General features: G+C 38.8%; 1 protein-coding gene across 9 annotated transcripts in view; it reads left to right on the forward strand.

Moving 5' to 3' along the window:
• Nucleotides 1-639: 639 nt before the first annotated feature.
• OSBPL6 (oxysterol binding protein like 6) overlaps nucleotides 640-27025 on the forward strand; it is a 114313-nt gene continuing 87927 nt past the window's right edge. For all 9 annotated transcript variants that reach the window (XM_041722010.1, XM_041722011.1, XM_041722015.1 and 6 more), the window contains exons 1-2: nucleotides 640-831; nucleotides 26076-26332. In XM_041722010.1, coding sequence (XP_041577944.1) covers nucleotides 26231-26332 — 102 coding nt within the window. In that variant the 5' untranslated portion in view covers nucleotides 640-831; nucleotides 26076-26230. The remainder of the gene's footprint in view (nucleotides 832-26075; nucleotides 26333-27025) is intronic.

Consider the following 27025-nt stretch of genomic DNA (forward strand, 5'->3'; position numbering starts at 1 on the left):
CTAGAGGATTGTTCTAGAAGTTTGGCAGTTGTGTTCTATATGGCAAATTACAGACTATTGATGAGTCTCTGTCAGGGCACGGTGATAGTATATTTATATGCTCATCTGGTGAAATCACTTCATACTTAGTGGTTTTAAAAATTAAGGTTTCAAGGTGCCTGGGTGGCTCAGTCGGTTAGGCCTCTGACTTGATCTTGGCCCAGGTCTCGAGCTCACAGTCATGAATTCAAGCCCTGCATCAGGCTCTGTGCTGACCGTAGAGCTTACTTAGATAAATACATACATACATACATACTGAAGTATACAGTTCATTGGAGTGTTAAACATGTTTCTGGAAAATATGCTTTGTCACCTTTTAGAAAATATTTGCCATATAAATTGAGAGTTTTCTTACTCCAGGCTCTGGATAAGATGTAAATTATGAATGTTACTGATGGCTGATGAGTTCAGTGACTACATCTTTGAGATTATGAAAGATTGAGCAAAGGAGGTAAAGATCTGAGACACCATCCCTTATGAAGTCTTTCTCCTCAAACGATAAATTGGAAGGAATTTTCTGATTGGTCATTGGCAGCCCCCTGTGAAGCTCATGAACTTTCTGTGGACTTGTGCCATATGAGTATAATCTCTCTTTTTCAGTTTTACCTCTGGCTGCAAAACAGCAAGAGAAAGAAATCAAGGAGCCACTGCTGTCATTGACCAGATCACCCCAGCATGGTCAGTAGACAGACTTGAGTCCCAGAGAAAAAGCTGCTGGCTTCTGAGGATAAACCACTTTGAACAGCTTTTACCTTAACCTCAACCTGGAAGACTTTGACTCCTGGTTCCAAGGTGAGTTAGGAGAACACAAATTTAAGATCAGCAACAGGGTTGGATTAGGCAGTGCTTAATAATTACAGCAAAAGATAAGTGAGACATTACCAAATCACAGGAAGGTGTTTCTTTATTCTTCTATGTGTATATCAGACCTTAAGAGTAATCCTGGTTATGTTTAGGCATCTTGATAAAAAGTTTTGCTGGATTTGTTTTTTTTTGTTTTTTTAAGATAGGAAGTAGAAAACCGTTCCAAAATATTTAATCTTTTTGTATCTGCAGTCTGGCATCACGTGGAAATAAGACACTGCCCTTCCCTTCTGGAGTAATAAAGCTGCAGAGATAAGTCTACAAAATGAAATTTAACTCTGCTTGCATTATATGTGTATATGCACATACATGCATGCATACACACAGTCTTTTTTACCCCAAAATTTTATTTATTTATTCATGATAGACAGAGAGAGAGAGAGAAGCAGAGACACAGGCAGAGGGAGAAGCAGGCTCCATGCAGGGAACCTGACGTGGGACTTGATCCCTGGTCTCCAGGATCATGCCCTGGGCCAAAGACGGGTGCCAAACCGCTGTGCCACCCAGGGATCCCCGATACACACAGTCTTAAAATGATTCCATTGTTTGTAATCTGTCACAGAGATTTTTTTTTCCCCAGAAGACTGAAATAATTAATATGGTATCAGCAGTGCTTCCTATGGGGGCTCCTTGTCATCTCTGATATTTACAGTTATTATTTTCAGAGCCACTTCACACATGCTAGTTGATATCTTAGGCTCAGTGACTTTGGTCTTCACAATTTGGACACATTCCTCCCTGTTACACAAAGCTTTCTACTTTCCTGAGGTCAGTGAGGCCGAGTGGGAGGGTATACCAGTTGAGTTCTTGGGGGCTCTCATAAGTTATGCATCCTCTACACAAACTCTTATTTGCCCTGGGGCGCAGGGGTGGTGGTGGTGATAACTCAGACATCTTTAATTTGGGAAACACCCCATATACTCTGATACCACTCCTCCCCCCTTTCCTTGTATGGACTGGTGCCTCTTGGTAGAGCAGAAACCAAGGCTCCATAATTTAGTGTAATCACAGTTATGCGAGAAGCTTTCTGTTTATTACTGCATTATTTAAAATTACATTTTAGAACCTACAGCGGCCTGTAGGTCAAATTTTAGACTATAATCTTCTTAAACTGTAAACATTTTCTTCTTTAAAATTGAATTAATTGCCAACATTGGACAATCGGGAAACTTCACAGAAAAATCAGATACCTGGCTTCTCTTGGAAGACTAAAAATCTGGTCTTTTAACTATTCTAAGGCCTGAAGCTTGCTAATATTTACCATTCCGTAAGTATTTAATCCAACTGGCCTTAGCAGATTTATGTTACCTGCCTGGCACCTGTAGGCTTTCGCCATCGTTGCCTGCTTGAGGTGTCAATTTCTCCTTCCTTTCATGAAATCACTTTGTGCACTTTACACATAACATGCTGTTAGTCTTTATTCTGGTTTGGCATTTTATTACTTTATATAAAATCTGTGTATTTTGAAAATGATGGTTTTCTGAGGTTAACCCCTCCCAGACCTGCCTCTGAAGAAGGAAGACTTTACCGAAATCAGACTGGTCCATTTGCCTTAGTTTGGAAATCTGATTTGCATAGTGATAAGGCTTGAATCATTTTTTCCAGACCTTGAGGTTGTCATTTCAGAGTGATTTTTTTAAAGATTTTATTTATTTATTCATGAAAGACACACAAAGAGAGAAGCAGAGACACAGGCAGAGGGAGAAGCAGGCTCCATGCAGGGAGCCCGACGCGGGACTCGATCCCAGGACTCCAGGATCATGCCCTGGGCCGAAGGCAGACGCCCAACCACTGAGCCACCCAGTGTCCCTTCAGAGTGATATTTTATGACCCCAGAGTTTCAGTGCCTGATCTTACTGGTTTTGTCCCTGGGAGGCAAAACCGATTCATTGATTTGGCTTCTTTTTTGAATGATACCCATTGGGATTAGAGTCCATTTACTAGCCCCACCCCACTCAGTCTGGACACCAGAGTGATTCAGTGAGCAAGATGTTGTGCCATCTTCCTGTGTAGAACTTTTGACATTGAGAAATCTTACCATCAGAATCAGATAGTCCTTCAAGCAGTGGGATGTAGCCAGTCACAAAGTGTGTCTTTATGCATCTTTGATCATTGTATATTGTTGGAAATGGAGCCACTTACAGAGATGTTCTTGTTAATACGATATTGAATCAAACTTTTATACAGTAATAAAGAACTTTAACCACAAAGGCATTTCAAATCCTAGGGTCCTTTTCTGTCCATATTAGCAAACCTCAAGCATTAATTATTTGATCAGAGTTTACAGATGGAGGAAACTGACTTGATCCCCAAAGAGCAGTTCTTGTCCCAATTCCTCATTTACCTTCAAATGTTACTGAACTAGATTTTTAGGCCTCAGGATTTATAATGTTGAAGCAAGCAAGAAAGAAGGCGGCTGGTTTGGATGTTTATTTTGGGTGGTTTCATATCCTGGCTGCATTACTTTGCTCTGTCTCCGGGAATTTCTTAGGCCAGCAATCCCTAGGATCTCCTGACATTTGACCACAAGCAAAGATGAACATCAGATTTAAGTTCATGGAAATAAAGTAAATGGAAATTTGTTCCCACACATATTTGCTGAGTTGTGAGTTGACTCTGAGACAGAAATTAAACTCCTCTTTAAAAAAGAAAATGTGGGCAATTAGCATCTCATTTCCTTCACGAAATGTGTTTGTGTTGTTCTTTGACACAGAAATTAGTTTGTATGCATGATACTCAGGAAAGATTTCAGAAAGCCCCTTCCTCCCTTTTTCTTGGAGTTCCTGTTATCACCTCCCCGTTCCTTTTCACTTAACTCACTTAACCAGGACTGAAAAAATGGAGTGAAGAGTGCTTAGAAGCCATTACTGATTCATAAAACAGGTTGAAAAGTCTTGAAAAAGGTAAACTCAGTAAATCAGCTAACCAGTCAGCAAATATAACATGGGTAGAGGAGAAAGTGTGTTCAACTCTTCGCTGATGTTTGCTCCCTTTTATCTGTTCTGCGGATTGTGAGACTCCTCCCTTGGGTAGTGGAAATGGAGACGGTATCCAGTGAGAATTGACCACACCGAGGTCATTTTACCTACCCTTTGCTTCCTCTCCTGGGCTTCTCCTCCTCTTCTGTATCCTGCTTGAAGGAGGCCTTTTTTGGTCCGCAGGCATCTAATTCTGAAGAGCTGAGGGGGCCTGGGGGAAGGCCGGTAGCCAGATCTTCTCTACAGGGAAGAAGAATGAGAAGACTTCAAAATTTCCTTCTCACAGTGCTCATAAGAATGGAAACAAAGGACCAGGAAAGAGTCTTGATCCAGGGATAAAGACTGTGCCTTAGACCAGTCCACCCTCTGTACGTTGTTTTTCTTGTTTCTGTATGTGAGGTTTTTTGAAAAATGATCATCCCCCCAAAAAACAAACAAAAACAAAAAACAAAAAACAAAAAAAGAAAAATTATCATCCCAAAATCTGAAAAATTTACACCAGTTTTGAAAAATAAATTGTGGGCAGCCCGGTGGCTCAGCAGTTTAGTGCCACCTTCGGCCCGGGGTAGGATCTTGGGGTCCCAGGATCCAGTCCCATGTTGGGCTCCCTGCATGGAGCCTGCTTTTCCCTCTGCCTGTGTCTCTGCCTCTCTCTCTCTCTCTCTGGGTGTGTGTATGTCTCTCATGAATAAATAAATAAAATCTTTAAAAAAAAAAAAAAGAAAAAAAGAAATTATGTGTTAAATACAATATTAACGGTATACTTTTTTTTCCCCACTTAATGACTTCTTCCTTCCCACTTTTACTGGATATGTATTCATCTGTTCCTCCCTCCTTTTATTCTGAAGTTACTGGAAGTAGATATGTATTTGGATCAACTAGTATTTGACCCTGAAATACAGTCATCCAGGAAAAGCAAAGTATGTGCTTAATACTAACCTTTTGGTAGACAATTTCAGAGTTGGTACTTTAGTTTCTTCCAAGAGTGAGCAAAGATATTTTTTTGTTTTTTTAGGGTTTCCTTTCTCCTTGAGTATCATCGTCAATTCATGGCTTTTAAAAATATTTATTATGTCTTAATTAATTACAGTGTTTTTGTTTTTGTTTTTTTCCTGGTTGCTCAAGTAATACCTTCTCTCTTCATTGGGATTCCCTTCAAGTTGGCTCCTGTGTATACATATAGAAAAGAGAGCTTATCATAAAAGAATCACAATGAATTTTCACAGACTGACCATTTTCCATATTATCAGCGACCAGATCAAGGTACAGAACATCCTGGAAGCATTCCTGTCCCATTAATTTCTTGACCCTGCTTTTCGGTACAACAGGATGACCCGAGCTCCTCTTGTGCATTTCATATCCCAGTCGAAGTTTCAGCCGTTCCAAGAAACCCTGGTTCTTTTTAATCGTTAATGGAATTTAGAAACTACAGTCTGGGTGTTAGGAGGGCTCATTCTTATGGGTTTTCACCATTTCTAGGCTTGGAAGAGCCTAGGGCAGAGTAGAAACTACATACATTTAAAAATAAAACATAGGAGTTTATACTGATTTTTTTCAAGTTAAGTTTACGGAGTTTTAATATTATTTGATTTTATATTTGTATCTCTTTTCTCTTACACTAAAATCTTGGTTCAAAATAGGATTACAAACTTACTTGCCTTGTTCTTTAAGTACATAAAACAGTTTCAGATGAATAAGCTCAGCATTACTATACTTCTTACTGTATTTTTATGCAGAAAAAAATCTAGAGTTTTATTCGTCTTTTATTATCATTATTTTTGGTCTTTCAAAACTTCTACTTGAGGTTTGAAGACGAATTTTTCCTTCGACTTCATTTTTAGTATTAATGTCACTGTGTTTCTTGCCAGTGAAATTCAGTCTACTAAATCTTTAGTTCACCAGATCATTTGAGTTATTTGTCACTCATTACATCATAAGCAGGAAATGTTCCAGGAATGACAGTGGGATTATTGTACTCTTTGGATGGTATTGATTTGTGCTACGTTGGATGTATTTATTAGTGCCAACCCTTCCTCTACAGTGCGGGGTCCCGAGATAGAAGAAAGACATTCTAAATGAGGTGTATAGCCTAAAAGCGCCCCATTTTTGTCTTCTTGTTTCTTTTTATTTGATAAATGGATATTTTATCTGTGTGTGTATTTTAGAATGCCTTCTTCCTCCCTTGGTCAAGTGACCAAGTGCTTTGATATTTGGACACATTTTGTAATATTTGACCCTGGGATAAGTGTTCATAGAGAATATGGGGATAGATAGTCTCTCCCACCTCCCTCCCTCCCATCCTTCCCTTCTGCCGAACATCTATCCTTCCTTTCCCTTTCCTACACCCAGGTAATTCCTGGACCCTGAGCTGAGCACTGAGCAAGGGAGGCAGCCTCACTCTCCGTTTTGTCTTTTAAACTTTTTGCCTCTCCCCTCAAAATGTCTTTCTCCCAAACCACCGCCATAAGGTTGGAATCCAGTATTTGAGTTCTTCCGAATATACTTTTAGCTACAGAAGAATGATTATTAATTAATACTGTACTTAGTCCAACTTTGAGGTTGCTTTAAAGTCTCTTTATCGACTTTTCACATGAGCTTGTAAACCAACGAGACACATCTACTTTGAAAAGTTTGGCTTTCAGAGAACAAGAATGTATCGGGAGTAGTGACAATTCTAAACTTTGCCCCAGTAAGAAAAGATTTCAAAGATGATGGCCTAACACACGGGCTCCCCGAAATGTCCCTCTGTACGGCTGGTGGTAGGCCTTTAAAGTTTCAAGATTTCAGAAACAATGACTATTTAAATAGATGTGTGTTTTATCCTGTATCACCCCTGCTACATCTGAAGTGTTCACTCACGTATGTAGGCTTTCGTCCATTCATCTAGTCATCCCTGTAGCAAAGTCTCTTGAGCATCTGTCTACCCAGTATGCTGCAGTCACTACTTTGGGCCTGGGGATTATAACGAGGAGAGCAGGAATCATAGCCAGTGAAGGCTCTGAGGACAGATCATAAGCCAATAAACAAATAATGTAACTATTGAGTGACAAAAGTGTGAAGGAAATAAAAAGAATATTGTGCTAGAACGTGATGGAGATTGGGCCCATTTGGAGGTGACATGAGCTGAGAACTTGAAGTTTTACTGACTGCATGTTCAGGGTTGGAGTCCTGAATTTGAAAGCATGGTGCAGTTTATTTAAACAATACCTACAAATTTGGCATGTGAATTTTATTTCCAAATGTTTTATTTTTCTCAACTGGCACTTTAAGGTTAAAATCTCTTGTTTTGTCAGCTTCTAAAAACTGGAGGAAGTCCTAGATAAAGAGTATATGGGAACTCGCGGTGGTATATTTGTAACTTATCCCAAAATAAAACATTCCAAAGAAAAAAACTGAAATAGGCTAAAATACCAAAGTTGATAGTAAATCGAGTACAGTGTTTTTTTGATTCACAAAGATGAAGTAGCCAGATTTACACAGAGAGAGACTTTGGGGGGGGAGTGGCATGTGTTGAGAATTTATTACTTAGATGCTCTGGTACTTGGCCCATTACTCATTTTTGGACTAGACCAATTTTTTCCTTTTTAAAATCTTTCATATTATCTTTTTAAAGTTCAGAAATGTGACAAACCTTACAAATAAAGTTAATTTATTTTTTTCTCTTTTCTTTTTTTAAAAGATTATTTATTTATTCATGAGCGACACAGAGAGAGAGGCAGAGACACAGGCAGAGGGAGAAGCATCCACGCAGGGAGCCCGATGTGGGACTCGATCCTGGGACCCTGGGATCATGCCCTGGACCGAAGGCAGATGCTCAGCCGCTGAGCTGAGCCACCCAGGCGTCCCAACATTTTTCCTTTTTTAAAAATAATTTATGCATTTTCTTGAAATACTCTTGTACTACCTAGGATGTTATCTTTCAGGTGAATAGTAGCAAATCTTTTTCACACCAGGCTTTTTGATAAGTGACATCCTAGATAGACATTTACTCTGATCAAAGCAATCCTCTTTACTCTTTATCTTACTAGTATTTTTCAATATGTGTATTTCTAAACATAAGTATCTTTTACATGTTAGGGGAGATAGGGAAGTCTGAAGTTGGCAAGAAGGCATTAAAATCAGAATCTCCTTTGTGAATGCTTTGCCAGCTATAGTGTGGATTAATAGAACTGCCATGGGAAGCTGTTTGAGAGTCTACAATTTTAAAAGTTCTTTGCAGTGTCTGGTCCCGGGAACGCTTCCTAATCTTCCATAATCTAGTTCAAGGATCAGCAAGTTATAGGCCCATAGGGCAAACCTGGCTTTATAAATTAAGTTTTATTGGATAGCCACGCTTATTCATGTGCATATTTTCTTTCTGTGGCTGCTTTTCCAATACGATGGCAGTGTTGGGTAGCTGCAGTGAGACTGAATAGCTCATAAAGCCTAAAATACTTTGTCTGGCCCTTTATGTGAAAAGTTCACTGACCTCTGGGTTATCTGTCCATTTCTGAATCTGGTATCCAAAAAAGTTTGCAGTCACAAGGATTAGTAGAGTCCTGTTGATTCATGATAGAACTTGTTGCTTTATTTTCTTTCTTATACATAATGGAGATACTGTGTGTGTAGTAAAAAATAGTTTTTCACTAGCTTTCTAAAGCTTTTAGTAATTTTAGTAGTGTAAAGGCCATTTATATAAATGTGAGGTGCTAGACACTTTATCACTTGAAATTCGTAATATAATTTTTTTAGTTTCTGAGGAAAATTTTTGAAATAATTTCTTTATTTTTGGGGTTTTAGATCTCTTACTTGGGAGTAACTCTGTGTCTAATACTATAGTATTATTCCCTAGTGTTACTGTTAGGTCAGTGAAGAACAAGGTCCGGTTGGCTACCCAGAGCCAGGCTCGTTGAAATAGAGTGTTGGGCCTTACTGGTTTTGACCCACTAGCATGGACAAGCTCAAGAATTCACATTTGAAACAAGTTCCCAGGTAGCATGTTGGTCCTGGGACCACCTTGCAAAACCTCTGTAGTAGACAGTTAGCATTGGCATTTCCCAGGCTTGGGATTTGGGGAAAAGTAGCTTTGTTTTTCATCTCAATTCGGTATCGAGTGACATAGTAAAACTTCCTTTGAATTCCTTAAACTTCCACTCATCCTGTGACAGGACTCACTAATGAACCAGATACCATTTTACTACTTTTTCCTGTTCTCCAGCCCCAAACTTCTGTTGCTATTGCTGCCTGTCCTCACTGCTCTTGGGTTTTTCTTTAGGAAAAGAAGTGAGGGGACACCTGGGTGGCTCAGTTCATTGAACTTCAAACTCTCAGTTTTACCTCAGGTCATGATCTCAGGGTTGTGAGATTGAGCCCCACATCTGGTTCCCTACTCAACGTGCAGTCCGCTGGAGGTTCTCTCTCCCTCTCCCTCTGCCCCTCCCCTCCTGCATTCTTCTTCTCTCTCTCTCTCAAATAAATGAATAAATAAATAAATAAATCTTTTTTAAAAGTCCCTTTACTCTTGTTTTCAGTGGAGTTTTGTGGTGAAATAGATCCTGTATTCAGTCTGCCAGCTTTACCCCAATATATGTGTGTATTTTATTTTTAAAAATTTGTTTATTTATTTTAGAGAAAGAGGGAGAGAGCCCCCTGGAGGAGGGGCAGAAAGAGAGAGAAGAGAGTGTTAAGTAGGCTCCTTGCTGAGCACAGAACTCGAGGTGGGGGTGGAGGGCTTCATCTCATGACCCTGAGATCATCACCTGAGTGGAAACCAAAAGTTGGACACCTGACTGCACCACCCAGGTGTGTGTGTGTGCGTGTGTGTGTGTGTGTGTGTGTGTGTGTGTGTGTATTTTAAAGTACTTCTTTCTTTTTTGATTCCTGTAAAATCCCATGAGGTCAGTTGGGTGCTGAAGTATCTTCCCTGCATAAAGGAAACAAAGGTCCTGAGATGCAAGATCTTGTGATCTGCTGCAAAAGGAAGGCTTAAGCTCAAGTGTTTTGACATCCATTTCTTTGTTAATTTTAACATACTATAAATTTGACACTATCTGGACCTCAAGTGTAGTTTATCAAACCATTACTATTCACTTTATATCAGTTTCAATTATTTTTGATACTAAAGTAATCCCAAGTCACTCATTTGATTATTCTCTTATAAGTGTAGGCTTATTATTTTTAATATGGATCTGCCCCAGATCCATTTATAGACATAAACTGGTATATCATTTCTACTTTGTGCATTTTTGTTAAATTATGCATTTCCCCCCAAAACACTCTTGATCCTTTGATGGCAAATTAGCAAACCTTTTTCATAGGGCTTTTTATAAAATAGTGTCATGGTTCAAATGAGCCTCAAAATTGGTACTCAAGACTTAGGGGGCCTGAACCTGCTCATGGAGGAAACTGATGCTCCATGGAGGATACCGTGTGTCCTCAGGTCTGCTTCCCACACAGTCGTTTGGCAAGGGAGGCATAATAATAACCATTTTGCACAAATTATGCATTTACTCTCAGAATTTCATGAGATAGATGTTTTTATTCCTGTTTTATAGATGAGGAAACTGAGGCACAGAGAAATTGAGGTTTCATAGCTAGGAAATAGCAGAGTTGGGATTGGTTTCAGACCTAGGAAATCCATGGGTTCTTTTGTTTTTTTGTTTTTGTTTTTGTTTTTTTAGTGTAAAAATAAGAGGAAAAAACAGCACAAGATATGTGCAGTGGAGTACTGGCAATGGTCTAAAAATCAACTCCCTAAAGAAAGGGAGGGGATGCTGATTTGCATGGCCTACATACTCTCCCCATGGCCAATTTCAGGTTCCCAAGAGGATGTCTCTGAAGGCTGGTCTGGCAAGAGATGTACCCAGTGGGCTCCTGAGCCTGTGTCAGCCAGCTCCAGCACACACTAGGTGTGTGCGAAGATTACCACACCCCAATTAAATGAGTACAGGAGGCTGAAGAGCCTGGGGCTCGGCAACAAATCCTCCGTTATTGTCAGTTGTTCCTTCTCTCCTATGGCGATGAATGAGCAATAATTGAAACCAGCACTCATCTGAGTGCCCACTGCAAACAGAAGTATGAGCCCCCTGATATGTGGGTAAAGGTCTACATAAACCTTGCTATTCTGGGGAGATGACGGCTTTTATAAGATTCTGCTAAAGCCTCCTAATCATGCAACATTTGTGATTTAGGGAGATAATGGCTAGTGAATTAGGTAGATAGCAGGTGCAGTCATTGTCTGCAGCCAGGCTAATTCATCTGTGTTTTGAAAGAATTACACTACTGCCTCTATTCCTATTCCTAATGTGTGACTGAGCACCAGGAAGAACAGAACAGATAATGCCCCAGGCCTCAAGAGTACCATTAGCAGCTCGGTGGGTCTTTTTTTAGGACAACCAGGAGGTTTTCTCTTGGGAGTGTTGAACTTTGTACAGTCTTTCTGTCTAACTGCTGAACAGATAGGGAACTCCAATCTGCAAATCATTTGGATTATTTTGGGCTCTCTTTGGGAAAATATAATAAAATCCAAGAACTGGCATGAGGGTGGTATATCAGGCAGGCTGTGAGCACAATCAGCTGTATTTAATGTATGTAATGGAGGGCTTACGTCTTAACTGAAATGATAAGCCCAGTAAACAATCTGAGTGGTTTTTGTGGCCCATGACATCAGACTGCAATGATGAAAGTGGCATAGTCCCCCCCCACCAACAAAGATTATACAGAATCAGTACAGATACAGTGCAGTGCATAGTCAAGAATATATGTATGCACAAATACAGGAGCAATGCAGATTGAAGTGGCAATTCTAATAGATTAAGAAAGATTTTATAAAAAAAAAATGAAACTCAGGCACAGAAATAGTACAAAATTAATGTCTGTATGTAATGAAAATCGTTATCGGTGACAACACAGGGACTTCTTTATTGTTGTAAAATATACATAAAATGTACCATTTGAAAAGGTTTTTTTTTAAAGATTTATTTATTCATGAGAGACACTCAGAGAGAAGCAGAGACACAGGCAGAGGGAGAAGCAGGCTCCCTGCGGGGAGCCCGATGTGGGACTCGATCTAAGGACCCTGGGATCACGACCTGAACCGAAGGCAGGTGCCCAACCATTGAGCCACCCAGGCGTCCCCATTTGAAAAAAAATTTTCTTTTTAATTTTAAAAAAATTTTTCAGAGGCATTAAATACATTCGAAGTGTTCTATAACCACCCCCACAGCTATGGTCTGGATGTTTGGGTTCCCTCAAAATTTATATGTTGAAATCCTAATTCCTCAGGTGACAGTATTAGGAAGTGGGGCTTCGGGGAAGTAATTAGGTCTTGAGGGTAGAACCCTGGTGACTGACATTAGAAGGGATTCCGGAGAGATCCCTTGCCCCGCTCTGCTATGTGAGAACGCAACAAGAAGAGGGCCATCCACGTACCAGAAGTGGTTTTTTATCAGATACTGTATCTGCTGGTGCCACGATCATGGACTTTGCAGCCTCCAGAACTATGAGAAATAGATGTTTGCTGTTTATTAGCCAGCTAGTCTATGGTATTTTGTTATAGCAGCCTGATTGGACTCAGACCACCACTTTTTTCTTTCTTTTTTTTTTTTTTTTTTAATTGAAGCGCAGTTGACACACAATTTTGCATTTGTTTCGGGTGTGTATCGTAGTGATTTGACAAACTGTTTTGCTCCACTCACCCCTGGTGTAGCCACCACCTGTCACCATTGCACCACTATTGCAGCACCATTGACTTGTTCCCTGTGCTGTGCCTTTCATCCCTGTCTTATTCACCCCATAACTAGAAGCCTGTAGCTCCCACTCCCCTTCAGCCTTTTTGCCCATCCCCCGACCCCAGACAACCACCTTCTTGAGAACTTCTTCATCTTCTGAACTGAAATTCAGTTCTTACTAAACACTAGCTCCGGAACACCTGGGTGGCTCAGTGGATGAGCGTCTGCCTTCAGCTCAGGTCATGATCCCAGGGTCCCAAGATCGAGTCCCACATGGGCTCCCCGCAGTGGGCCTGCTTCTCCCTCTACCTATGTCTCTGCCGAATGATATTCCATTGTATGAATGTACCACATTTTGTTTATTCATTCACCTGCTGATGGACACTTGAGTTGCTTCCATCTTTTGGCTATTTTGAATAATGCTGCTGCCATGAGTATGAGTATACAAATATCTGCTCAGGTCCCTGCTTTCAGTTCTTTTGGATATATACCCAGAGTTGGTATTGCTGAATCCTATTTTAATTTTATCTTTAATTTATTGAAGAACCACCCAACCATTTTCTTTTTCTTGATAAAATTTTAAATTTAATGAATTAATTATTTGACTTATTATTTATTTGAGAGAGAGTGAGTGTGAGTGAGAGAGCAGGAGCAGCAGGGGTAGTGGGAGAGGGAGAAGCAGGCTCTCCTCTGAGCAGGGAGCCCGACATGGAGCTCACCCCCAGAACCCTGGGATCATGACCTGAACTGATGGCAGACACTTCACCACCTGAACCACCCAGGGACCCCCACCGTTCCATTTTCAAATAGCAGTTATACCATTTTACAATCCCAGTAGCAATGCATCAGAGTTAAATGCAGGAACATTTTTAACCTAAGCCATTTTATCTGTTTTAGCCAACTCTTCAGCATATCTCAGCTCAGTACAGAAATGCTTATTTTGACAGGAAATTCCTCTAGAGAACAGGACATTTGCTGCTACTCAAGACACTTGGTGCCTCAGTAACAGTTTATACTCACTCAGCATGGATTAATGAGTTATTATCTAAGATCACCAAGCAGAAGCTAAATCTTTGATGTTTCCTGTTGTTGCCAAAAGGTCTGCACTCTGCTGACAATCAGTACCTATTAGCAGTCATGGGAACCATAGTTCCCAATATTGTTTTTCTTGTTAAAATATGAATTATGACATTACCAAGCTTCCTTTCAAAACAAGAGTCAGAAACCAAATGATGAATGGTTAAGTGGCTGACAAGCCTTAGAAAATTAGCACTGGTAAAATGATCAAAGTGATGGTATTAAAATGGCCTTGTCAAAAGTGTCTGTGGCACATGCTTCCATCAAAATCAGAATGAGACCTGTGATCTCATTATGTTAAATATGCTGTACAGCTTTTGTGCCCGTGGATTGTTTTTTAACCTGTACTGGTAACAATCCTTTTAGTAATATGAACTCCCGAGGAAATACTTTCTTAGCCTTTTGATAATCTGATGAAAGCTGGTGAATAATAAGATGTGTGTATACCCAACACTTGTCACATCATTCCTGGGTTTTAAAGAATGTGCTAATTAAACCCATTCATGAACCCCAGGTTAAGAAGCTCTATAAATGTGTAATTGTATACCATCAGTAATGTATCATTCTGTACAAAAAAAAAAAAACAACTAGGCTTGACATTTAGTTTATTCATTGATTTACTAGTACTTTAAGGGTAGATAGCAAGTAAGAAGTTGTTTCATGGTCTTTGAGGTCAACCAGATTTGGAAACCAAACTGAGGATCCTATTTAATATACTTCCTAAACCCTACCTTCGTCATCTGTACACTGTAACAGACGAGTTCCTGGATAAGAAATGTGACATCTGGTCTTACATTATATTACCACTACTACCACTATATTACCATATGTTACCACTATTATTATCAGTGGTAAGAGACTGATGCTTTTATTGGTATTTTTTCCCCCTGACATTATAGAGAAAGCTAGGAAGGAGGTGATGATCTCTTTTTAGGATTCTGACCTCAAAATAATATGTTTGGTGTGTTATTTTTTTACTCATTGATAATGTTTTGAAAGGCCATTTATGTTTTATTAATTATAAAATTAGCAGATGTCCAGAGAAGGATTACTCGAGAGAATAGTATGAGGGAGCTTGGTTGTTCAGATTAAGGACATATTCCTTAATCTCTTTATGATAACATTGTTTTGAAGACTCAGTTCTGAGAATAGTCCAGTGCATAATGCCCAAAACCCAATAAAACCCTAAAATAAGAGGAAAGAGGTGGGCCATATTCCTGGAATATAAATTTCATACCAATTATAAGATCGAAACTAGATTAGAAAGAATATATAATTATTAAATCTAGGGCATATGTCCCAATTAGAAAATACATCAGCTCAGTGTAAAAAAAAACAAAAACAAAACAAAAAAAAAACCAAACAAACAAAAACCAAGTCAACTCAAATTACAGTTTTCAGATAAGGTCATTGCCACATTATAATTTAACAGATTAGTGTGATACTCGAAAATGGCTGACTTCAGCTGACTTTCAGGGGAAACTTCAATATGAAAAGCTACCAATAAATAAGTAGAACCATTCAGATCATTAAAGGAAGCTTAGATTGGTTCACAAACCAATGTAACATTGGTTCTAGCTCTTTTCTTGAGAATTTGTTTAGATTTATGTATGGGGGCAGTTTATTTTGAATTGTGTACTCCTTCCTTTGCTGGTGGTGTGTGTAAAAGGGGATATGTCTTTGCCAGTAATCTAATGGCTCTCTGGGATGCTGTACTCCTATTCCGTATTATTTATAAGAGAGATCCATGCAGAGCTGGTTTCCCCTTCATAAGGCTATTAGAACCTTGTGCTGGCATTTTCTCATGCTTTTCCTAGGTTGCGAAAGGGAATGGAAATGCCTCCCTCTCTTTAATGGACCATAGGTCTTTGAGTCTGGACACAGTAACTCTCAATAGGAAAGCCTCAGGACAGGGCAGTACATCTTGCCAGAAGATCAAGGCTCTCACTGGCCTCCCCACACCCGTAACTGAGGCCCTTCACTGATCCAGCACTGGGGCAGATCCCCGCCTTTCCCTACCTCATGGTCCATGGAGGCAGGTTTTATAGAGCCTTCTCCCACCATGTTATTTTCTTTGACCTTGGACGTGCCCAAGGATCAGTTGGACAGATGAAGAGGGCTTTTCCTTTTTCTTGCCTGGTAGATTCCTCCTTGAGAATGCTTTGTCAAGTGTATACAACATACTGGTTCTAGTCATTGTAATGCCCGCAGTGCATTTGGATAGTCTGTATAAGGTAAATTTCCAGTAAATAACATATTTGTAAGCATTAAGGTTACAGAAGGTTGGGAAGAACTTGTATCAGAGTGTCTCGAAGGTCAGAATTATCAAGTTATAATCTTTAGAATTTATAATTTTCAGAACAGATTTAAAAAAAAGCCTATTAGTTTAAGTAGGTTAGTTTAAGTAGGGGAAAGAAGATACTCAGATGTAACATCTGTACTTTTGCATCAAACATAGTTTTACAGATCCAAATAACTAGAACTCTCAAGCAGTATGTGTCATTTGAGGTCTTCCTTTAGTATCAAGAAGGAATTAATCAGAATATAAGCTGATACCAAAGATTTATTTCATACAACAACCTTGAGAAAGTGTTTTCCAGGGTTAGTCCTTGCTCAGCCCAATCTCTTATACTGTCTACCTGGTGTGTACGGTGTTTTAGATTTCTCTTGCATGGATTTGTCTGGTGTCTGTATTCAGTTCAGTGTGTGTGAGAGAGACACGAGTGTGCATGTCTGCCTTCCTTTTTCCCCTTACAACCATCTTCTTTGATTCTCTACTTGAAATAGACAAAAAATAGAACATTTTAGCATGTCTTATTGCTATTTATCCATAGTTTATAAATCTTTAAAAGCAGCTTTTAAATGTTGAATTATATTCTTTACCTGAAAAGAAACAAATATTTTTCAAAATAAAAATAGCTTTATTGTGTCTGTTTCTTGAATTAATGTATACCCAGTATAAAAAAGAACAAATATTTAAAATTCGAAAAAGAGTCCTCTCAGATTTCACCTCCTAAATTGCTGATATTTGTGCTATAATTTATGTCACCAAATTTAAGGATCTTGAATTGTTTTTATCTAACCATCACTTTAGATGATGTACACACACACCCATGATTTATTGATTGATTGACTGAAGAGATTTATTTATTTATTTTAGAGAGAGAACACAGAAGGGAGGGGCAGAGGGAGAGGGAGAGAGAGTCCCAAGCAGACTCCACACTGAGTACAGAGCCCAGCAAAGGGCTCTATTCCACAACCCTAAGATCAGAACCTGAGCTGAAATCAAGAGTCTAGTGCCCAACCAGCTGTGCCAAACAGGCACCCCACATGTATTTAAGACTTTACTTGAAGAGCAATTTTAGGTTCACAGCAAAATTGAGCAGAAAGTACAGAATTTCCACATATCTCTTCCCTCCTCCCACCCCTGCCTCCTCCACTGTAAATATCCCACACCAGAGTGGTATCTTTGTTACAATCAATGATGAACCTGTTTTGACAGGTCATTATCACCCAGAGTCCATAGTTTAGGTTAGGGTTTACTCTCAGTGTTGTACATTCTGTGGTTTGGACAAATGTATGGCTTGCATCCACCATTACAGTATCATACAGAATAGTTTCACCATCCTAAAAATCCTTTGTGCTGCATCTCTTTATCCCTCCTCCAATTCCCAACTCTGGCAATCACTGATCTTTTTTCTGTCTCCATACTTTTGCCTTTTCCAAAGTGTCATATAGTTGAAATTATATAATATGGACCCTTTTCAGATTGAATGTTTTCACGTTAAAAAAAGGATAGATAGATGATAGATAGATAGATAGATAGATAGATAGATAGATAGATAGAGGGAGGTAGGTAGGTAGGTAGATTTTGGTAACCAGCTATATTAAGGAAAGTTTTCTTTTTTCCTCCCTTCTGGTTGATTTTCATTTGATTCTCATGTGCATTTCAGATGAATAATTATATTATTCATTGCTTAGCACTCTCAGAACACAGTGTTAATAAGGTAATAACCAGTATGATTATTTTGTTGCTGACATTGATGGAAATGGTACTGATGTTTCACCATTAAGCCTGATGTAGATTGACTTATGTGCCTGTGAGTATATGGTTATGTGTTTGTATGTACAGAACAGCACGTAGAAAGACATATTCCAGTATTTGTTTGGAGTTCTTAAATATTTGGGAATGGACATTAAATGGCGTACTTTTAAAATCAGGATGATTATAGAATATTTAGCCTTTGAACTCTTACCAGTTTTAGCTATTTATTATACATTGCAACAGTTATCTAATAAATTACTGTCTTCTATGCCTGGTTATATGTTTTTATGACCTCTCTGTATTTGTGATTCCTGTTTTTCTCCACATTTAGAAATGAAAGTATAAATAGGGCAGCCCCAGTGGCGCAGCGGTTTGGTGCCACCTGCAGCCCGGGGCATGATCCTGGAGACCTGGGATCGAGTCCTAAGTCGGGCTCCCTGCATGGAGCCTGCTTCTCCTTCTGCCTGTGTCCCTGCCTCTCTCTCTCTCTCTCTCTCTCTCTGTGTGTGTCTCTATGAATAAATAAATAAAATCTTTAAAAAAAAAAAAGGAAAGAAAGAAAGAAAGAAAGAAAGAAAGAAAGAAAGAAAGAAAAATGAGTTGATAAATCCAATACATTTATTTATTTGTATGGTTCTGTAGTTGGCTTTTCTAATTTCATGAATTATAAACTTAATGCACTTGTTTTTATTCTTTTGTGTTTAGTAATGGAAATGAGTAAGACCAAGAGTTTTCCTTTCCTTGTATCTTTAGCTATGTTCTGCATTTCTAAATAGTTTTGTTACCTTATTTTGTGTATGCTTTGCTTGCTGTTATCTTTAGTCTTTCACCCTTTTGTTAACCAGAGAATTCACTCCATTACTCAGAGAAAGAGAGGAGAGGGAGGAGGAGGGACAGGACTGAGTACTTTTGATTTCTGCTCCTTTCAAATATTCTACAATACCAATTTTACTTTTTTCTTCACTCTGAAGCATACTAAGAGTATATTTTCAAACTTTTTCTAGGATTAACCCCTTTGCTTCCACTTTTTCATTAATATTTAACTTCTTGAATTGATTCAGAGGATGATCTAAATTCAGCAATATCATTAGGATCTATCTTATTTTGGTTTGCTTTTTACTAATTTTGCCTGATGAAGTTTATTTTTCCAGATAAAAATATTTATTTTTATCTGTTGAAGATTTTATTTTCCAAGCTGAAGGCTTCCTTATGTTCAGGAATAGTTTTGAGTATTATTTCTTTTCTTTTTTGATTATTGTCTTTAGCATCATTCATATCTGTAGATTCAGGTTCCATTATTTGTTAACTTTTCCTGTCCTTCCATTTGCAAGATGATTTCTTCAACTTGATCTTTTTAACCTACCTATTGATTTGAATTTTTCTGCAGAATCATTTGGTGCTTCATTAATGTCATTTTAATTACTTTGAAATTATGATGTCATCATTTGTTTCCTTAATTTCTTAATTTTGCCAGCTCCCATTATATCTCAACCTGTCTTATCTCTTATTCAAAAACACTTTTTTTTTTTAATTTGTGAAAGTATGAAGCAGTGGTACTCTAAAGCTACCATCCCTTTTGCTAGGATTAACATTCCATATCAGCCCTCTAATTATCTCTCGCACATAATAATTTGCTCTCCTATTGGGGGAATAATTTTTCATCATGGTTTATACACACATACTTTTTTTTTTAGCTTTTCTCTATATGAAATCTGCTCCTTGTCAAAAGAGTATTTGTGCCAGTTATCCTTGGCTCCCTTTATGTTTACTTGAGTAGCATTTTGATCCTCTGAAAATTCACACTTGGGGGACTAAGTGATGTGGAACATAGGTCTGTCTTAGTCATGTCCTTGGTAAAGGATCTTAGGAAAGTGGAGAGTGGCCAGTCTTCATCAGTCACAGAGAACTTGTCTCTTTGTATGCTTTTTTCCTCTCTAGTTTTGTAAATGACTGCTAGGGAGGGGAGGCTGTATTTTGGGTGGGCTTTGGGATGTGTCCATGATGTTCTTTGGAAGCCAAGACTAAGGAAAGCAGGAAAAGATAAGGCAAGGCTATGTACTTGTGTGCCAGTATTGCTGTGCCTCTGTGGCCTCAGAAAGCTGTTAATCTGTGATGAGGCTTTTCCCTGTGCTTCTTGCTTCTTGCCATTCTAATCTAGAGGAAACTAGTGGAGTTTGCCAGACTTTCTTCTTATAGTGCCATTTTAAGATGGGAGTTCTATATTGGTTTCATACCTACTGGTTGGTTTGTGAGTAAAGTGATTCTTTCCATTTTATTTTATTTTATTTTATTTATTTATTTATTTATTTATTTATTTATTTATTTATTTATAAAGATTTTATTTATTTATTCATGAGAGACACACACACACACAGAGAGGCAGAGACACAGGCAGAGGGAGACGCAGGCTCCCTGCAGGGAGCCCGATGTGGGACTCTTGAGACTCAATCCCAGGACTCCAGGATAGGCCCTGGGCCGAAGACCGTGCTAAACTGCTGAGCCACCCGGGCTGCCCGATTCCTTTCCATTTTATGGCATGTTGTGGCCACTATTCCTTAGTGAAAGTACTAATGATTTTTTTAAAAGTCCTTTTAGCCTCTGCTGTTTAGTTATTTTCTGGGAAAATGTTTATAAAATCTTACGTTGCCACCTTTTTGAGAAGACATTGGCTTAACTTCATGAAAGCAGTCCTTGATTTTCTTTTTCTTTTTGTGGGTTAATGACCTTAGAAATAAAAAAATTCCCTACCCTTTTTCTTTAAGGAAAAAAAAAAAACCCACTTGAATATATAATGACATTGTAATGACTGTAATATATAATGACAATAGGCATTTATTGCTCCTGTGATGATCTTGATAGAAAACTAATTTATTCCACTCAGCCGTACAATGACATTTGCATTGGTAAGATCAGTTGATGACAGGAATGCCCTCCCTTGTGACTTGTGCCTGCAATCCTCTAATGTGGCTCCTCATCATTCTCCGTGGGTAGTCATGCAAATATTGAAAAAGACAAACTATTAAGAACCCAAACACTAACTTAAAACAATCTAATGTCAAAACTATGAAGAACTAGATCCTAATTTTATGATGGCTATCTCTCAATTTGAGGAAAATCTTGATTGAGTCAAGTCTCAATTAAAACAAACCTCAAGGACTCCTAGGTGGCTCAGCGGTTAAGCATCTGCCTTCAGCTCCGGATGTGATCCCAGAGTTTCAGGATCGAGTCTCACATCGGGCTCCCTGCATAGAGCCTGCTTCTCCCTCTACCTATGTGTCTGCCTCTCTCTATATGTCTCTAATGAATAAATAATTTTTAAAAATAATAAATAAAACAAACCTCAGCTACTGTTGCAGACAAGGACACTGAGAAAGGGCGGAAAAGTTACCTAATTCTTACAATCTATCCTCATACTTGGAGACCCTAGTTGGCCTCAACCAGAAAAAGTAGTATCATTTCCTCCCTATTGTGTTAGAGTATGAAGTGTGATTCTCTAAAACTCCAGATTAAATCACCAAGATTGGGAAAAGGACTGGGAAGAGAAAAATTTGATTTGGGGTAGTGTGGGGGAGGTCTTGTATTGCAAGGGAGACTAGAAGGATACCATTTTACTCTTCCTGTGTCACTTACAGACTGTAGGTTCCAACAAGATTTAGAGCAACTTGAAGGGAAATAGAACATTACAAGGGGAATTTTATCTTTTAAGGTCAAATGTAAAACTCAGTTAAAACCATGTTAAAATCAGCAGCACCTGGGTGACTCAGTCAGTTAAGCATCTGCCTTCAGCTCAGGTCATGATCCCAGGGTCCTGGGTATCCAGCCCCCATTGAGCTCCCTGCGCTGCGGAGAACCTGCTTCTCCCTCTCCCTGTCGCTCCCCCTGCTTGTGCACTCTCTCTCTCTCTCTCTTTCTCTGTAATAAATAAATAAAATATTTTAAAATATGTTAAAATCAGTTTTTTAAGGAAAAGGAGATTATAAAGGAAAAGCCATCAAGCATTGAAGGAAACAGAGAAGAACCATAAAATAGAAAGTGTAACATGATATGGCAGGGATAAGCCCAACTATTAGTTACAACATTAAATGGGAAGGAGAAAAATGTCACTAATGCTAGATTAAAAAAAAAAAAAAAAGCAAACCATGATCACTAGTAGATGAATATATAATACAAGATGATACAGAAAGTTTAAATGTAAAAGGATGGACAAATTTCATTAATCACTTGCAAACAGAGAGCGAATGATACCAAATAAAACAAAAAAAAAAAAGTAGTGAACAAAGAGAGTCATTTTTATGATCAAAAGCTAACAGAATGATTAGGATCTCTTCTGTGATAAATCTCATTGTTTCAAAATATATGGAATACAAGATAAATCTCTTTGTTTGAAAATATATGGAATACAACCTAAATGTCCCAGTAGAAGCACGGCTAAATGTATCATGATGTTATCTGTGTGATGGCCGTGGTGATTCAGAGCCATGATACTGAAGTTCCTTTGTTCACAAAGAAAGCTATTATCAATATATTGTTGGCTTGAGAAAGCATATTGCAGATAGAGTGAATATTCTTTTCCTACGTTGGTTAAAGTAGAATCAAATGTTAACTAGGATTATTTCTAGGTGATGAAACTAGAGTCCATTTAAATGTTTTCATCTGAGCTATTAATTTTTCCCTGTGGTGAATATAGTAGATTATTGCCCTTAAGTATTCGTTGCCTTATATTGGCTGCACTATATTTTCATGCATCATCCTCCTTAATTTGGCCATCTGACCTACTTTGGACAATAAGATGTGAGCAAAAGGGACATGTGCCACCTATAAGCAAGCACTTTAAGGACTTTCTCATGTTTTGTCATGGCTGTTTTCCCTTGTCACTTGGGAGTTGCTCTTAAAGCCTGGAGTGAAGAGGATGCAGAGTAGGGGTACAGCTGACCTGTAAAGGACATGTCAATAAACCTTTCTCGTAAGCCTTGAGATTTGGGGGTTGTGTGTTTCTATGTCACAACTTAGCCCAGCCTACATAGTCGAGTTTCAGATGTTTATCTGAACACGTGCAGTTTATGGTGCCTGTGAACAGCAGCTTCTAGAACTCTTCCCTGCCGCCTCTTGCTTTACTTAGCTCTCTGGGTCATAAATCTGAATTTTATGTCACTCAGTGTAAATGCAGATGTTATAGCACTTAAAAAACAATTGTAGTGATCCCACTGATATGAACAAGGAGGGAGACAGGAAAATTAGATGTTCAGCTCTTATATTGCTGTTATTTCCAACAACAATAATTTTTCTCATTGAGTATAGGAATTATGTTGGTGTTGACTTTAAAATCCTGGTCTTTGAAAAATAAATATATAAAACAAAATCTATGGGCTTTCCTTGGCTTTAGGATTTTATTTAGGCAATTTATGAAAATGTGCTTTGATAGAGATGAAATAATTTTTTCTAATGTCACACTAATTCTTACACTCTAGGAGTAAAGAGTAAATAGGTATAACCTACTAACAGAATTTGGAGTTACTTTTTTAATGCACGTTGAAATAGAACAGGTGGTCAAATACTTGACTGATAATCAGATTGGAATGATCTTTAAAGGTCATCTCTTTCAACTTTAGGTACTTGAAATCCTCTTTGTTAAAAAAATAAGAAATTAATAGAAATAACAATTATATCAAAAATGATTCTTGAAATGAATTGAATATTCTTAATTGCCTTTTCTTCACTCCTGGTATTATTAAAGATATTCATAATTGTCATTCAACCAAAATGTTGCCCTTTCATCATAGGTAGTTTACCCTGAAAATGTCATTTAAACTTAAAACAAAACCCAGAATTGGTGGGTGTCAGCACTGGTGTTAATGGGATAAGTGCAGTTAGGAGTTGGGTGCAGTTAAGAAAAAAAAAAAGTTCAGAAGGGGAAATGTCTCTTGATGTAGCTTGGATTGAGTTTACTTCCAAATGGATAACAGTCTAATAGTTTGGTTGTTTCAGCCTCATCCCTTTGGGGCACCTGAATGCATCACAGAACCTCCACGCTTTTAGCTCATGTGTCAGCATTTTATAAAATGTCTTGGACCAGAAAGTACTTCAAATCAAGGACTGAGCAGTGTTCTTGCTTTCTCTTTGTTGGCACCAGAGCTTGGCTTGGGAAATTTTACTCACACTTATTAGACTACTTTTATATAATAAAAGAATTAGATGATCCTCTATCAAATATTGCCTTATTACTGCCTTTTGACAATACTAAATGGATCCTGATTTCTTAGCCCATGAAGGAGCGCTGCAGCTCTTGACATCTCTATTAACCCAAAGACCAATTTTGTTTCAAGAGAAGACTTTCTAGTTTGGGGGATAAGTGGTGGTGACAAGCTGAAATCTTAAGAAAGGGATTACACAGATTTTATTCACTAAAGAGCCCAGTTTTCTTAATTTATAATAATTTGCCTTTTAATTATTGGGATTGTTCTTTTGAATATTCTCTATAGCCAGGTGATGATTAAAATCCTGATTAATACACTCAGGGTCACAAATCCATTAACATAATGTTGCAGATTTAGAAAATAGGACTATTTCTAGGCCTGTATAAAACTTACATACACTTGCGGAGTTTACATGATCTGTACATAAATCATGTGATACATTTATATTAGTACCAACCTATTAAACATTTGTCTACAGCCTAAATTTCTCTGAGCTCTGGAACTACTTTTCCAAGTGTTCATCGCCGTTTGAACGCCTCGGTTATACCTGAAACTCAGCGGGTCAATACCATACGGGACTTCCTGTCACTCCTGAATTTCCTTTGGCCAGCCCCTGCTCTGAATACCAGAAACCCAGGAAGCTTCCTCAACCCTGCCTTCTCCTCCTCCCCCCTCCCCCCCACTCCTCTGTATCCTGTTACAACTGCCAGGACTGGATGCCAAATTTCCTACCACCTCTCTAAGTCATCCTCTCTTGCTTCCTTATTGGGCCTCCCTCACCTTCTTTACTTCTCCAATCTGGTTCTCCTCACGGCTGTCAAAGTATGCTTTAAAACACACAAACGTGGTTGTACCACACTCCTTTATGGCTTCTTAGGCTTACGATAAAAAATTGAAATGGTGAACATGGCTGACAAGGCCCTGCGGGGACTTGGCGTCTGCTTTTCTCTGGCCCATCATGCAGCTCTCATCATGATTTCCAGCACTGATTCCTTGGTCGTGCCAGGCCGGACACCCAGGCACTTGGTTAACTCCTGCTCATCCTTCAGACCTCAGCTCAAACCCACTTGATCAGGATACCTCTAACCTCCAGATCCAGTGCATTCCTCTCACCATGTATCCTCCTACATCTTTATTCTTTTTTTATTTTTTATTTTATTAACTGTCTCTTCCTTTGGACTGAAGTTCAGGTCTCCCCTTTCTTTCGCCTTAAGTTCGCTTTCTGATCATGTCCAGGAGTTTTTTTCTTCCCACCTGTGCTGTGGTACTTACCTGTACTTACAGTGTTCTGTGCTTCCTTCAAGGAGTATCATTAAGATGGGGGTAGAAATCTGTCTTCTGTCTTCTTGGAAGAGGGAAACTTTGCTTTAGTGGTCAGTCTTTTGGGTCACAGATGGTTGGGTAAGCTTCTCATCTTCTACTATCATGCTTACCTTTAAAAAATAATGTTTCTAAGCAACCAGTGTTACCAATTGAACAATGCTTCCCTCAGGCACAAGTTTTTGGTCCTAGTACTTATGGCGCAAGCTTTCCTTATATGAATCCAAGTGAAAAATGAAGTGACTCTTGGCTGTAGCTAAATGAAGCGACTCCAGTTTCACAACATGCTTGTCCATCTGTAGGTTCTTGAGAGCCCATTGGTCATTGAATTGAGAATCATATGTAAGTATGCTGTGGTCTTGAGGTGCAAATAACGGTGGGTATGCGTATTCTTGATCCTTCCTAAATGCTGCATCACACAATATACAAAATGCATGAACCTTTTTGCCTTTTGTGTCTGTTTTCTGTTGGATTTAACCATCACATTCAGGACCCAACTGAACTCAACTGAAGACAGGTGTGGGCTGAGCTCTTATTTTAAGCCATTGTTCAGGGCATTTAACTTCCAGGGGAGGAAACTGATGTACTGCTTTAAAACAAAGGGAATGTGAGGGAGGAATATGACTTTAGCATATGGTTTCTTTCCATTTTCCTTGTTGACCTTTTTTTTCATATTAGCACTTTTAGCCTCCACCTTAAAATCTAGAGGAAGAAATAATATTTCCTAATGTGTCAGTGTTCTTCCTCTCCCTAACATTTTAGGTTTCTTTTTTCCCCCTAAAAGTAATTATTTTTTATTTGTATTTTAATTACATGAGGTGTTTTGTTTTTCTTCTTGTTTCACCTTTAGGTATTTTGGACACCTTCAATATTTGCCTTCTCTTTTCTGGTCAAGCCTAATTCCTGAAATGGAACTAAAGCTGAAAAATCATCTCCTTTGTCTGCAAATTTGAGACACGATTGGGATGGTCTTAAGTGCATACAACTAGACTCTTAACTGCAGCGATGAGTTCAGACGAGAAGGGCATATCCCCTGCTCATAAAACATCCACTCCAACCCATAGAAGTGCCTCTTCTTCAACATCCTCCCATAGGGAGAGTCGGCAGGTAAGAGAATAATACAGGGTGCATTTTGTTATTTTATGGAAATATGGTACCCTTACGATATGATGGGCTTGCTAATTGATTCTGAAATCTTGTTGTGAAGATTTTTATTCCACAGGAAAACTCACTGTTATCTGTAGATCTATCCCTTGATGCCACGAAGATCCCCATCTTGTTTTTCTATTTAGGATCCTGTTTCAGGGTGTAGACCACCGGAAGGGTGGGGTGGCTAGGGGAAGCCCTGCTTTCCTCTTCACTGGGCACCTGAAGGAGCGGGGAGCAGCTTCAGGAACTGGAACACTCTCCTCTCTCTATTTGTGGAGGAGAAAGGGGATATGAGCCTGCAAAAAATCTTCTTCCTACAAGTCTCTCACTGGCCTGCCCAGCACTAACTTCTCTTTGGCATTTCACAGAATCTGGTAACAGATTCAGGAATTAGGATACAAATAAAATTGTAGTATCAGGGACTTAAGGGCAGTGAGAGCTCTGATAATGCTTAGAGTCAATAGAGGAAATAAATTACTGTGTCATCCCATTGAGCCCACTCTGTCCATAATTTTTGTTTACAGGGTGACTTCATTACTACTTGAGTGGCTGTCCTACCTGCCAAGGTTGTAGGGGGGAAATTAGTCACATGAATTTTCTTCATTGTCAAAACAGGCAGTTGTTTTGTCCAGTACATGCCTCAGTATTGCT

Source organism: Vulpes lagopus, chromosome 11 (genome assembly GCF_018345385.1).
Source record: "Vulpes lagopus strain Blue_001 chromosome 11, ASM1834538v1, whole genome shotgun sequence".
In the NCBI taxonomy this organism is placed as follows: domain Eukaryota; kingdom Metazoa; phylum Chordata; class Mammalia; order Carnivora; family Canidae; genus Vulpes; species Vulpes lagopus.